Source organism: Dipodomys spectabilis, unplaced genomic scaffold, assembly GCF_019054845.1.
Source record: "Dipodomys spectabilis isolate Male_0828 unplaced genomic scaffold, ASM1905484v1 ptg000297l, whole genome shotgun sequence".
Classification (NCBI taxonomy): domain Eukaryota; kingdom Metazoa; phylum Chordata; class Mammalia; order Rodentia; family Heteromyidae; genus Dipodomys; species Dipodomys spectabilis.
The window spans coordinates 16,374,478-16,388,655 of NW_024870974.1; the positions used below are offsets into that span (position 1 = coordinate 16,374,478).

At 34.0% G+C, this 14,178-nt stretch overlaps 1 protein-coding gene across 1 annotated transcript in view; it reads left to right on the plus strand.

Moving 5' to 3' along the window:
• Window positions 1–14,178, plus strand: part of Lrba (LPS responsive beige-like anchor protein) — a 443,207-nt gene that overhangs the window by 126,532 nt on the left and 302,497 nt on the right. Inside the window, 2 exon segments of the mRNA XM_042701880.1 lie at window positions 650–783; window positions 3,453–3,514. Of these exon segments, the coding sequence (XP_042557814.1) occupies window positions 650–783; window positions 3,453–3,514 (196 nt within the window).

Below are 14,178 nucleotides of genomic sequence, written 5' to 3' on the forward strand. Positions count from 1 at the left end.
GTGGTTCAAAGCCATCCTGGGAAGGGAAATTTGTAAGACTTATTTCCAAATTAACCACCAAAAAGGCTGAAAGTGAGCTGTCGCTCAGGTGTAGAGCGCTATCCTTGAGCAAAATCTCTCAGGGACAGCAAAAGGTCTCTTGCATGTAATCCTAGCTACTCAAGAGGTTGAAATCTGGAAGATTGTGATAGAAGCCAGTTGGGCAGAAAAGTCTTTAATACTCTATCTATATAAAAAATAACCGGGAAAAGGCAGGCTGGAGGAGTCGTTCATATGGCAGAGTATCATCTGACAAGAGAACGGAGTGGGTGTGACATCCAGAGTTCAAACCCTAGAATCCCCCCCCCCTCCCCCCCCACGAAAAGGAAATATTTTCACATTCTGATATCTTTGGTCAACCTCTAAAATTGATTAAAGTTGTCCTGCTAAGCTTTTCAAAATGTCCCTTGCTGCATTGTGACCAGACTTTTAAAAAGAGTTGTTGAATTATGGATATTCCATGAAGAAGGAGAGCTTGTGTTTAGCAGTAATGCCTTTCAGGTCATTTAAAAAATTTCACCTAATTTTACATTTCTTTGAAGGTGGACTTTTTAAAAGGAAAATTGATAAACTGTATTAAATAATTGAGTAACACAAGTTTTCCCATTAGTATTACAGAAAGACTGGAACATGCTTTGGAAAAGGCAGCTCCTCTTCTACGAGAGATTTTTGTGGATTTTGCACCTTTTCTTTCTCGGACACTTTTGGGTAGCCATGGACAAGAACTGCTTATAGAAGGAACAAGTGGGTGTTTGTTCTTTATTTCATTTGTGTTTATTTAATTTCAAGATTTTATATACAGTTAGAGTAATACATTCATGGAGTCTTTTTGTTCATATATTTCCACCTTTGAGAAAGTTTCTTACATTTTCTGTCACTATCATAAGTCTGTTATAATAATTTGCAATGGAGTTGATGATGAGTGACTTCATTTCCATAGAGACACAAAGTAGCAATGAATTTATTTGAAAAAGAAAGTTCTGGGCTGGGAAGGTGGCTCAGTGGTAGAGTGCTTGCCTTGCATACATGGGCCCCTGGGTTTGATTCCTCAGTACCACATAAGCGGAAAAAGCCAGAAGTGTTGCTGTGGCTCAAGTGGTAGAGTGCTAGCCTTGAGTTAAAGAGCTGAGGGACAGTAACCAGGCCCGAGTTCAGGCCCCATGACTGCCAAAAAAAAAAATAAAAAAGTAAAAAAAGTTCTGGTTTTAGAGATTCTTAATTACAGTTTGAATGGCTGTTTACTTTCATCTGTTATGGGATATAATTTACATATATGGGGACTTATTTAATGAAGTATTGAAGGACTTCATTAAGTAATAAAATTTGCCAAGAGTTTAATTAAAAATTGGAACGTTTAAATTACAGGGCTTTCCCCTGTTTTTTAAATGGTATGTATCAGACATTGTATTTTAAAGTGTCATGTCAACTTAGGAAATATTCTTTACTTTCAAAGTTATATATTTGTGTGTATCATAGAGAGCTTAGTACTTGAGATCTAGTATTCAGGTGTCTGTGTCCTCTGAAGTCCTTTCCCATGTAAAATTGAAGATATTACTCCCAATAAAGCTTAGCACTCCCCTCAAAGACAATATTTGTTCTAGTTGAACTGTGAAATGTTCTTTGACTTTTCACTAACCAGCATTTTCATTAACCAGCGCTAACTCACTGGCCACTTACTGTATTTTTTTCCTACTGAATCTTCATATCAACTAAGTTGATACTATTTTACTTATCTTTAGTAATTAGTTTACTCATCTTTGTTATTTGTAGATAAATCTTGAAATAAATATACATGTGTATTTTTTCTTGAAATATGGAGGTATTATAATATCTTTATTTGTGGTAGAAGAGACAAAAGAACATCTATACATCTTTTTTATTTTGAATAACCTAATGTCTTTTTTTTATAGTTTGTTTATCAGTACATGTAAAGAACGTAGATCAGAACTCACTTGTGGAAATTCCAGTTCTTCTAGAACAGAGGAATAAGCATTTATTTCCTAATTGTAAAAAGTTTTCAATTTATTCTCTGGAAGTAATAGGTCTTGAAGTTGTAATAAAATGGGACTTATTGTATCTAGGTTACATTTTATGAAAAATGACCAGGTTTTAGAACAGTAGAGGACCACACCACCAAAGAGAGATTGGCTATTGGTTCGTTTTAGATTTGGAGTCTTAGTTTGAGGAGTTGAATTCACCATAGTCTTGAGGAAACTATACTTTGTCTAGTTCATGACCTGCCTGTCTAATGCAACATACAAACACTTTGTAGCTAATTTTTATGCCAGTGCTAACGTTATTACCTTTTGCCATTATACTTAGAAAAAAAGATTCTTTCTTTTTTTAAAGGAAAGGGCTGAGCAGCCTGTTTCTTTTCAGTGTTATGCCAACCTGTGTTGTTATTGCCTTTGAGGTAGTATTTGAGGTATTATTAAAAACAGGAAGAAAAACAAAGAGCAGGAAGAAGAGGACAGGGAATGGATACCTGGGAGAGACTGAATGGACAGGGAAAAAAAAGGAGTAATATTGTAAAATGTTTAAGGCCAACAGGAATTATTTTAGACATTAAACCCCGGAACCTAAGCTTGTATTATCCCAGAAAAATACAGAATTAACTTATAATTGTTCTAATCATTATAATATCATTTAACAATTCAGTCCTTCTAATTATTGGCATTCTTTTTTTTTAAAACACACTAGCTATATAATGTTCTTTGAAAGGACTGCTTTAGATTTTATTGTTAATTAAAAATAGAGAACTTTTTAGATGGGTATTAATGATGTAAAGTTCCTTCCTAAGGATATTTTTTGTGATCCAAAATGAAACATAAAAGAGAACATGTAAATGAATCAATTTATAAGAAATGAGAACTATATAACAGACTAACGGCTTGCATTTCTGTTAAGGTTTAGTGTGAGGTCAGAGGCCAAGGTACTAATAAGAGTGTTTGGGATGTCTGCTGCCATGAAACAAAATGGAAACTTGATTGATAGCTGGAGGGTTGAAGGGAGAGAGTGTGGTGGAGAAAGCAAAGGTCAGGGAGCCATTTCCCTTCCCTGCATATATAATGATCAACTCTCTCCAAAACAAAATGTAGATGATATTGATCAATATGGCATATGTTATGCACATTTCTATATTGTGCAGTATCATTGTATATGGGATTGTAATAAATGTTACAGTATTTTAGAAAGTAAAATACAAGAGGTTATGAAAATAATAGTGGTTTTTTTGATGCCACACTTCACGCAACTATGTAATACTTTGTTAGTCATGTGGTCTAATGTGTACAGGTATGGTTCTTAGCAAGAATAGTTAATGTCTTATTTTCAAAACTAATATGAAAATAGAACAGTAAAATCTGTTGTATTGTGTTTTACTTCATAATTTAAAATTTTCTTTAACATCGTAGGTCTGGTTTGCATGAAGTCTAGTAGTTCAGTCGTGGAGTTGGTTATGTTGCTGTGTTCTCAGGTGAGTACCATATCCAATGCTGATTTAAAAGTCCGTTCTCATATGAATTTGTTTTTACAAGGGATTTTTACTTTAAGTATCAAAAAGTTGAGCAATAATAAAACTTTTAGTTTGCATTTTATAAGTAATTTTATTTGTGTCTTATAAGGATTACTTTTATTATTGATTTATATTGTAAAGGTGATATACAGAGGGAGGTTATAGTTACATAAGTCAGGAAGTGAGAACATTTCTTACAGTGTCAGCTCTTTTCTCATTTTCTCCCAGTTTCCCCCCCCCCCCCCCCCCCCGATCCCCATAGTGTCTAATGAGTATCCTGCTGTATTAGTTCACTCTTTATCCCACCATTTCTGTGCTCCCTCTTACTCTCCCCAGAACGGATAAACTTAGAAACAGACAAAAAGTAAAGAAATAAAAAACAGCACCAAAAGGGGGGGAAACAACAGAAAGTAAAATAAAAACCTCTTGTTTCCATTTCTTGGGAATAATAAAAATGTTTTGAATTTGCTGTTTCAAAATATTTTATTTGTGCCTTAAAAGGATTACTTATCTTTTATATTAGAAGATGATTTTAAAGCAGGTTCTGGGAAATTTGGGTTAGGTAAATGGTAAAGAAAGATTTTTTAGAATTATCTTAAAATGTTCAGATCAAATGATCTTGTGGTGACTAAGTTTCTTTGGTCTGTATATTAAGGTTACAGAAACAGATTTATTTCTGTGCTTTGTAGAGTTCCACTCTGATTCCATTGGGAATTATGGTTTTACTTCCCTTTTGTGCAGAGGTTATAAAATGAACAATAAATAATTTTAAATCCTTGTCATTGCTAATTATTTTTGACATACACAGTAGACTTGGGAAACATCAACAAAAATGTGGCAGCTATCATAATAAGATGTAGAAAATAAATTACTGAGAGTAAAATTATTTTCAGTGTTTAGAAGACTGCAGACATCTAATCTTTTTTTAAAAATAAAATTTGTGTGTACTGTGATGTTTTGTTTTCTGTTTTACAATTAAACAGATGAATGTTTTTATTGAGAGTTTTCTTTGTAGTCTTTTAAAAGTGATATCTTACTGGTAGTAAATTCCCCTACTTAAAACTTTAAAATAGCCTTTTTTAATAGGAAGAGTATTGCTCTAGAGGTCAAGGGTTTTGACCCATTTCAACACCTTTGACCTTCATTTACAACTCTCATGGTTTACTTGCCTAACAAATAAGGATAATGTAAAATTAATGTTTCTTTGTATCGATTTATTTACTTTAGTGTCTATATTGCCAAATTTATTCAGACTGTGCTGATGGACATTTCATGAATACAAATTAAAGAATCATATAAAGTGTGAAAAATCAATACTATACATTATCAATAAAATGCAATAACAACAATTACTTCTAAAGATTACACATAATGGATTTTTATAATGAACTTGTTAGAATTAATTATGTTTCTTGTTGTGCTTATTCTTAGATTTAGTAAAAATTATTATTATTTTTTACAATTTAATCATCTCCTTTACAAAAAAACCTTTTCTTCAAATGTGGATCAGGTAAAGCTTCTCATTAAGCTATCCAATTTGAAATAATTACCACATACTGTTTTTAAACCTACATAAAATTTTGCTTCCTTTTTGCAGCCTTAATATATACTTTATTTACCAGAGTATGGGTTTATTGTTTACAGTGGTATATTTGGTTCATTGATGTTTTACTTTCTTATTTAGGATTAAATGTAAATGTATCTGTGGTACATGAAGGATTTTCTGTTATAGTACATTACATAGTGAAATGTTTGAAGCTGCAAAGATAAAGATTGACATGTTGTTACAGCTATTTGTCATGTGTGTCATAGTGCTGTTTGCTGTTTATCCATTCAAATGGGATCTGACGATCCCTTTGGTGCTGTAAGCTTCAAAAGTCAGAAATTCTCAAGGTTTTTATTTGAGTAACATACAGTGTTGGGTATTTGAAGTCTTTAGCATTTCCCTTTTATGAGTTCTTCAAAAGTTCTGTGGCATCTCTACAAGATGTAGCACAGTGTGAAAAATGATGTGAAAAATGAAGCCAGAATTAGCTCCAGATGTATACAGATTGTTGCAGGGTGATAATTACATTTTTCACTTTGAATTTTCCTAATTCAAAGAGGTCAACTTGGTAATCACAAAAGTGATTTATTTTGTTAAGAAGTGAACTGTCTTTTTCTACACCATAGCTTAAGAGATATGAAATTGAATTTCAAGTTGACGTTTTGCAGATATTGGGTGGGGATTTTTGAGTTTGATTGATAATTCTTTTTACTCCACGATAGAGTGGGAAGTAAAGAGCTACCATCTTGCTAAAATTTTAATTAATTTTTTAAGAGAAGATGGAGAGGATTGAGTGCCAAAGATCAAAAGATCAGGTCAAAAACTTCTTTTTAATCACATAAATAATGGGATATGCTTATGAACTTAACATCTGCAAATTTGATTTAGAACTTTACAAATTAGTTGGTGTTAATATCATGACAATCAGACATGTTCTGATTATTTTTCTTGAATCCTTTCAAAATTTATTTTTTGTATTTTTTTAAACACTGTGTTTAGTCATGATTTATTACAAGTAGTAGAACCTACCTTAAAGAAATGAGTAAATGATAATATTTAATTTGATGTCAATAAGACCAAATGGTACAGGGCACACATATTTCTTTAAACTTCAAGTAGAATTGTATTTTTTATTAATTATATTTTGCTTATTAGAATTTAGTCGTTTAAAACATTCAGCACTATAGTTTTGAGTAAAATTAATGTGCATTTAAGACTTATTACATTAGATTTGCTCATACATTGAATCCTATATATTAGGTTTTTTTCCTTTTTTTCCTTTTTTAAGCTGATGCCTTGGTATATAGCCCATGCTAGTCATGAACTCACGGGTAGTTCAGGCTACTCATGAACTCATTATCCTCCTTCCTCAGCTTCCAGATTACTGAGGCTGCCAGTATGGGACAAGCACGCTGGCTTAAATCACTTTAGTTTTTGAAATAAGACTACATACATTCTTCAGAAAAGTTCATGTTCTTTCATGCTCATGAAGAAGTTGAAAAAGTTTTCAACTACATTTTAGACTTAGTTTGCCACAGCATGTAACATATTTGATTTGTACCCCATATTTATTGCTCATGTATATAAACCTGGTGGAAAGCTATCTGAATTTAAAAAATATATTAAATAAATGTTTCAAGTACTGTTTCTTCTGTGTTGTATGAAATGTTTGTATCTTGCTCATTTGACATTAATATCATTTTTGAAAGAACTGACATTGCATTCAAGGCCACTTTATAAAAGCATTACGTTGCTCATCCTAATTCAGTCTGACATACATTCCAATAACACTACCTCCCTTCTTGAGTTTAAAGCTAAATTTATGACTGTGCATTGTGAAGTGCATCATTTAAAAATGGTTTCAACCCAAAACATCTAATAAATAAATAATGTGTATTGCTACTCAGTAGTAGACTTTCCAGACTAGAAATCATTCCATCGGATACTCAACAGTCCACTATCGGAGAGGGCTGTCAGATAAATCTTATGGTAGCGGCATTCATGTCCTGTAAATCACATATTATTGTCTGAGCCTTCTGCCAGGTCATCTGTTCTTTTCCCATTTATCAGAAGTGCATACAGTATATAGAAAAACTAGACGCACCATGTAGTCTGGCCTGGCATTCTATCTGAGTAATTAATTAGCAGCAAAAGGTAATTTAAAATGCTTACTCTGATTTTTCTTCTTCTTACCCCAAATTCTAGATTGTTGATATTTGGGGAAATAATTAAATAGGGAAGGGAAAAGAAGGAAGGAAGAAAAGGATGGGAAGAAGAAAAGAAGGAAGGTAGAGAGCAAAAGAAGGAAGGAATTGAGAAAAGGAAGGGAGGGAAGAAAGGAAGGTAAGAAGGAAGGGAGGGACTGAGGGAGGGAAGGAAATTTATTTAGCTGGACGTTGGAGGCTCACTCTGTAATCCTAGCTAAAGAGGCTGAGAACCAGTTGAATTTACCCCAAGCAGAATAGTCTGTGAGACACCATCTTTAAAATAACCTATGTGACATGAATTGCTCAATGAATATTAATGGATAAAATCATTAAATTCATAGTAAAATTATAAAATCTTATCTAGCCAACTTTCCTTAGTTTCTTTCCTATCAATTCTACACCTAAATGAAGTTGTTTTCATTGAACTTAGTCACTGACTCATGTTATAGTAGTTTCATTCTATTTCTTGAATAGTATAAAATTTAAATAATTAGTGAGAGAGCATCAGATATAAATAGAGAGAAATAATTTTTTCAGAAGTTTTAAAGGATTTTGAGAGAAAATACAGGGTTTAGAGTGAGAAATAATGGACAAAAAGCTAGTCATCTATGTCTATTTAATCTGGTAAATTAATCAGATAATTTGAAAATCTGGGTTCTATCTGTATTTTTATATCACCAGAATCATCAGATACTAGAGTTTCTAAAAGTGTCTCATATATTCTGTTCAGTGTCTATAACTTTCCATGGTTTGAATTCTGTTATTTATGTGCTTATTAGATCATTTTCCATGATCCAACTTTTGCAATACAGTTAATTCCTCAGTATGTACTGTGCAGTTATAATGGATGTTCTGTAAAATAAGCATGAAGTTTGTAAAACAATGGTTTCAATTTTATTTTAGTTTGATTTATTAAAGAGTCTCTCAAAATAATTAGCAAATGTGCGTATGCATATATAATAATGAATATTGTTTTAAAAAGCTAGTTATGAGGATATTAGCATACTAGTAGCACACTTGTCAGTAAGTATGTTTTGTGAGAGGTGACTTGCACCAGAGGCAAGTGGAACATTTTAGATGAAGTGGCTTTACTGGTACTTTGCATCTGTTTCTCTGCTTCTAATTAGGAGGACTAAGAAAAATATTACATATGCAAAATTATAGCTCTTTATTTAATATGTATGTAAATAGATATTAATTGTTATTGTAAAGGTGATGTATAGAGGGTTTACAGTTACATAAGTCAGGTAATGACCATTTCGTTTTGAACAATGTCACCCCTCTTTGATCTCTCCCAGCTTTTCCTTCCTATCCCTACCCACAAGTTATTTTCAACATAGTGTTCAGTGAGTGACACTTCTGCATTTGTTCACCCTTTGTCATCATTTCTGTACTCTCCCCCAAGACAGATAAACTTACAAAAAAGACAAAAGGTAAAGCAAAAACAGCTGCAAAAGAAAAAAAAAAACCCTTTTGTTTCCTTTCTTGGAGTACAGGTTTAGGTTTTTGAGTAATCTCAGAACTACCAACTGGAGTGATTGTACTAGTTTACATTCCCAACAATGCCCTAGCATTTGTTATTGTTTGAATTCTTGATGTTGGCCAATCTAACTGGGGTAAGATGGAATCTCAGAGTTGTTTAGATTTACATTTCCTTTATGGCCAGGGATGTTTCTGCTTTAGGGATTTGTTTCTTTGGATAGGGTCTCATGTTTTTGCCCATGTCTGACATTTACCTCAGAGCTTCTACCTGTGTTTTTTGTTTAGCCTGGATCACAGCATGGGCTACCACACCCAAGTTTATTTTTGTTAAGGTAGGCTCTTTCTATCTTTTTTTTCACCTGGGCTGGCCTGGAACCCAGCATTATCCTCCTGAACTCTGCTTCCTGAAAGTTTAGATTACAGGCATTCACTACTGTTCTTTACCAAGACGTGAGTCTTGAACATAGTAATATTTAATTTTTCATCATTGAAACATCATCAAAATTGAACTGTGCACATATAATAAAAATACTCATTTACTGTATGCATTTTTTTGGCTATTTCTGTAAGCTAGGATAAAGATAGTTCTACATCTCATTACCTCTTATTCATGTTAAGTTCTTTGCTTAGTGCCCATAATATTGGGCTCATAGATATGAGTGCTAAGGCTAGGGTTAGGGCAATAGAACTTGTTACTACTTACAGTGTTATATCACTGTTTTTTGTTTATTAGACTAGAAATCCTTGGCATTTCTTTTTTTTTTTTTTTTTTTTTTTTTTTTTCCTTGGCATTTCTTATTGTCTTCCATCTTTATTGTGTATCAATGTCAACAGCATTATAAACATTAAATAGAAGTTGTTGAAAAACGATTATTTAGGGGAAGTTCCTTCTTTTATATTAATTTTTGAGTTTTGGACTCACTGAAGAATATTCATGAAAGGATCCTTCACATCCATCCCAGGGGACCACGCGGAGGCAAGCAGGCACAGGAGAAAGATTATTACAAGGTTTATTAGAGGAGCCATATTTCTACGAAGAGGGAGCGCATGGCAGCCTGCACTATCAGGTTAGCAAGATCATCTAGGGGCAGGAAGTGAGGTAGATGGGAGTTTAGCTGGGTCTGCGTGGAGGGAGGGAGGGGCCAGTTGTATGGAAGGAACTCCAGGGCTGGGAGGAGCTCAGGTCTGGGTGGAGCTGAGGACCAAAGGTGGGGATAATGCTAACAATTTACTTTAGATAAACAGACTCCCATTATATTTGAGTGATTATCTTACTACAATTCTATCTTAATCTGAAAGACAAGTTAGCCCTTCAGACAAGGCTTCAAACACTAATTCTGAATTCTTACATGGTTGTTATGTTTAAAAGGAAGGAAATTATGCATTCTAGATCAACTTTGCCTAATCAGCTTTGGGTCTTAAAAGAATCACTACTCACCACTTGTATTAAGGCACTTTTGTACACTAAGTTTCTCTTTCCAGAGAACTTCTGTCATTGGTAAGCCATGTCAGGTGCTTAAGCATAGCACTCATTTCAGTCATCACAGCTGCTGCTAACAATGACAGTGTGACAAATGTTGAACTTCTAGCTCTTAAAAAAATGATGTATTTACCAGTATATATTAATACTTGGCTGAATGCCAAGGTTTCAGAAAGGACCAAATTTATATAAAACCTTAGCCGCTCACCATTTTTTTCCCCCCAACATGCTCAGCCATGTTCCATGGCAATAAATTTGAAAACAAGATTAAATGAAGAAACATCAATATGCTGGACAATGATTATTCTATTTCATTTTTAACCTTTTTTTTTTTTTTTTTTTTTGTCAGCCATGGGTCCTGAACTCTGGGCCTGGTCGCTGTCCCTCAGCTCTTCAGCTCAAGGCTAGCGCTCTACCACTTGAGCCACAGCATGCCACTTCCGGCTTTTTTCTTTTTGCTTATGTGGTACTGAGGAATTGAACCCAGGGCCTCTTGCACTCAAGGCAAGCACTCTACCACTGAGCCATGTTCCCAGCCCATTTTTAACTATTTTTATGCAAGAAAAACAAGACTGGATGTGAGGGATTTGTTTTCCTTAAGTCCAGTTTATGTGCAACAGGGCCCAACTAGGATTAATATAATTTTATGTTTCAACATTTAAATAATTTTATTCTCCCTGTCCTTTTGATGTTTTTATACCTCTTTCTTAGGATATACTTGTAGAAAATTAATGGCTATATTGATGATCCCTAAGTTTGTTTATGTCAGTACCTGAGACTTTGTGTTGCTGTGTATGAGATGATAATCATAATGCAGTGTCTAACACTGAGTTATGTTTTAAGGCTCACGATATGATTACTTAGTTTTATAGACTGCCATGAAAGCTTTTATTTTATTTTTAAAAATTTTTGTTGTTCCTCGAGTTTGAACTCAGCATGTCCCACTTAGTAGTCAGGTGTGCTGTCACTTGAGCTACATCTAAACTGTTCTTGGGATGCACAAAGACTGAAAGAATATGTCTATTAAGGTGAGGTGCTCAGAGTTAAGTTAATTTTGTGTGCAGTAGAAACAGTTGACCTTATGAGAACGCATTAAAGACCTTTGCAACATGGATGGGAAGGCTGCATATGCTGGAGAAGATTATTAAAAATCAAATGATAAATTAGGCCTGAAAAATCTTAAATTCACAAGCAATTTTAAAGTGTTTGCCAGCAGGTTTGTAGCTGATACTAACATGGCAGAATATTTGTTTTAACTCAAAATTTGTAGCATTACTTTCTACTGTAAGAAACATTTTGCCTTTAAAATTCATACTGATGGTACAAATAAATGAAGCTGTAGTACCATCTTTTAAAAGTAAACAGTTGAACATGTTTCTGACTTTTTAGGATAAAAAGTATTGTTTAGTAATTGCTCCTTATTTGAATTTGGACATAGACTTTTCTGTATTAATTTAAAGTGCCTGTTATAGCTCAAGGAAAGCATTATTTTACTTAAATGAAGAATTTAATTGGAAACACAGGCATCAGTTGGTTCACCAGCACACTAGGATTTAGAAAACACAACCTTTTAAGGTAAATTTTGTGGAACTGGCAGTACACCCTGTGGCTTGGCAGTCTAGTCAGTAGGATAATACCGTGCTGACTATATGACTACGTCTTTGAACATTATTCTCAAGGGTGGTAAATTCAAAACAAAGTAATATCAACTGGCACTTAATTCTGCAAGTTCCCTGCTGATTGGGGTATTCAGTGAAATGGAACTCTTCCTGACAGGAAGCCTGCCTATGAGTATGGAGACATCTGAAAATAAAGTGTGTTTTAATCTGACACCCTACTGTTTTACAAGTGGTCTTTTAAACTTGGGATTAAGAAAAGAGTTAAGAAAAGAGGAATGCACAAATGGGGATATCCAGAGCATAACATTTTTCTTTGGTTTTAATGTAGTTAAGAATACCGATCTATAGGTCAGTGTCTCTCTTTTTTGGCCTTTTCTGTTTGGCCCATCCCCCACCTTCTTTCTATCACTTCACATCCATCTTCTGATGTTAAGGCATCACAAAAAAGGCCAGGTTTCAAATCATAAAGCTTCTGGAAAGTCTTTGCTTACTTGCAAACCTTCCGATAACTTTATAAAGGTATAGCTATGTTCTTACGTTAAGTATGTTTTATAAATGCTATATTTTTGGTGTATTAATGGATTTTAGTCAAAGTAATCAATGTTGCCTTTCTAGTTTCCTAGGATTCAGTCTTTAAATCTTACTTTGTCTTTCAGAAAGTATTTGCTTTGTTTTACTTTGTTGTCTCCAAGGTACCATTATGGTGCTTTGACAAGTACCTTCTGAGTGTAATAAAAACATTTAGGAAAGAACAGTTATTATATAAGTAATAATTCAAGTTTTCCATCTTGTGTTTCTAGTCAATTTTAAATCAAGGTGCTATTTCTTAATAGGAAAGTTCAGAAGCATGTTCAGTCTTAACAAAATCTGGAATTTGATCTTGGATTTAGTTCTGAATGAAGTAATAATCAATGATTAATCATTTGCTTTTCAAGTATTATAATGATTCCTGTGATGATGATGGACAATGTAGAAGTACCATGGCTATCCGAAGGAGAAAGGAAAAATGATTGGCAGGTGTATAAAAAAAGGTTGGGGCCAGGAAAATGTTGTGGATTTTGAATTATAAGAATCATTTTTTTTCTTGAACTGATTGTGTTATTTTGGACAAATTTATTTGTTTTACTTGTTTATGCCTTAGTTTCATTTTATATATATATATATGTATATATATATATATATATACACATATATATATATACACTCTTTATGTATAAGGGTTTTTTGTCTCATATATATGTCTCATACATATATATATGTCTCATATATATGTATGAGACATATATATGAGACATGTATATATATGTTCCTTATACATAAGGAACATATAAGGTAATATATTTAAAAGTGTGTAGAGATAGTTACAAATCATAGTTATGATTACTGATTTAAAGTGTATTTAAGAACAAAGTAAGAACAAAGTTCTCTCCTAATTTTGGTGGTACTGGAGTTTGAACTCAGGTTCTCACACTTGCTAGTCAGATGGTCTACCACTTGATCTAGCCTGGTAGTTCCTTTGTACATTGGTTATTTTTGAGATAGGATTTCCTGGACTGTGATCCTTCTATTTGTATTTCCCTTCATCTCTGAGGTGACAAACAATGCATCACTATGTCCAGCTGTGTATTTCTCTTGTAGTGTGGTATGACAGGTGTTTGTGTGCCACCATACCCAGCTGCTGGTTGAGATGGAATTATTATGCCCGAGTGGTCTTAAATTGTCATTCCCAATCCCTGCATCCCAAGTAGCTGACAAGCTTGAACCATTATGTCTAGCACTAAATCTTCTCTCATGTTTTCCCTTTATGAAATAGATATTTCAGATCATTATTGTTCAGATTCATTTTACTATTATTTTCTTAATGTCTTCAATTATATTTCTGTTTTTTTGATAGCTACTAGTCCATTCTATGTAATTAAATACTAGAGTTAAAAGAGGTCTCATAGACTAGTAGCTTTGGTTTTTCTTTTCCATGTTGGTAAAAAAAATTACCTTTTTTCATAGGCTCCCATAGGTAATCACATAATTTTCTTTTTTAACCTACCTTCCTTCCTTCCTTCCCTTCCCTTCCCTTCCCTCCCCTCCCCTCCCCTCCCCTCCCCTCCCCTCCCCTCCCCTCCCTTCCCCTCCCTTCCCCTCCCCTCCCCTCCCCTGTCCTGTCCTGTCCTGTCCTGTCCTGTCCTGTCTTGTCCTGTCCTGTCCTGTCCTGTCCTTTCCAGTCTTGTCCTTTCCAGTCTTGTCCTGTCCTGTCGTGGGGCTTGAACTCTGAGCCTGGGTGCCATCCCTGCGCT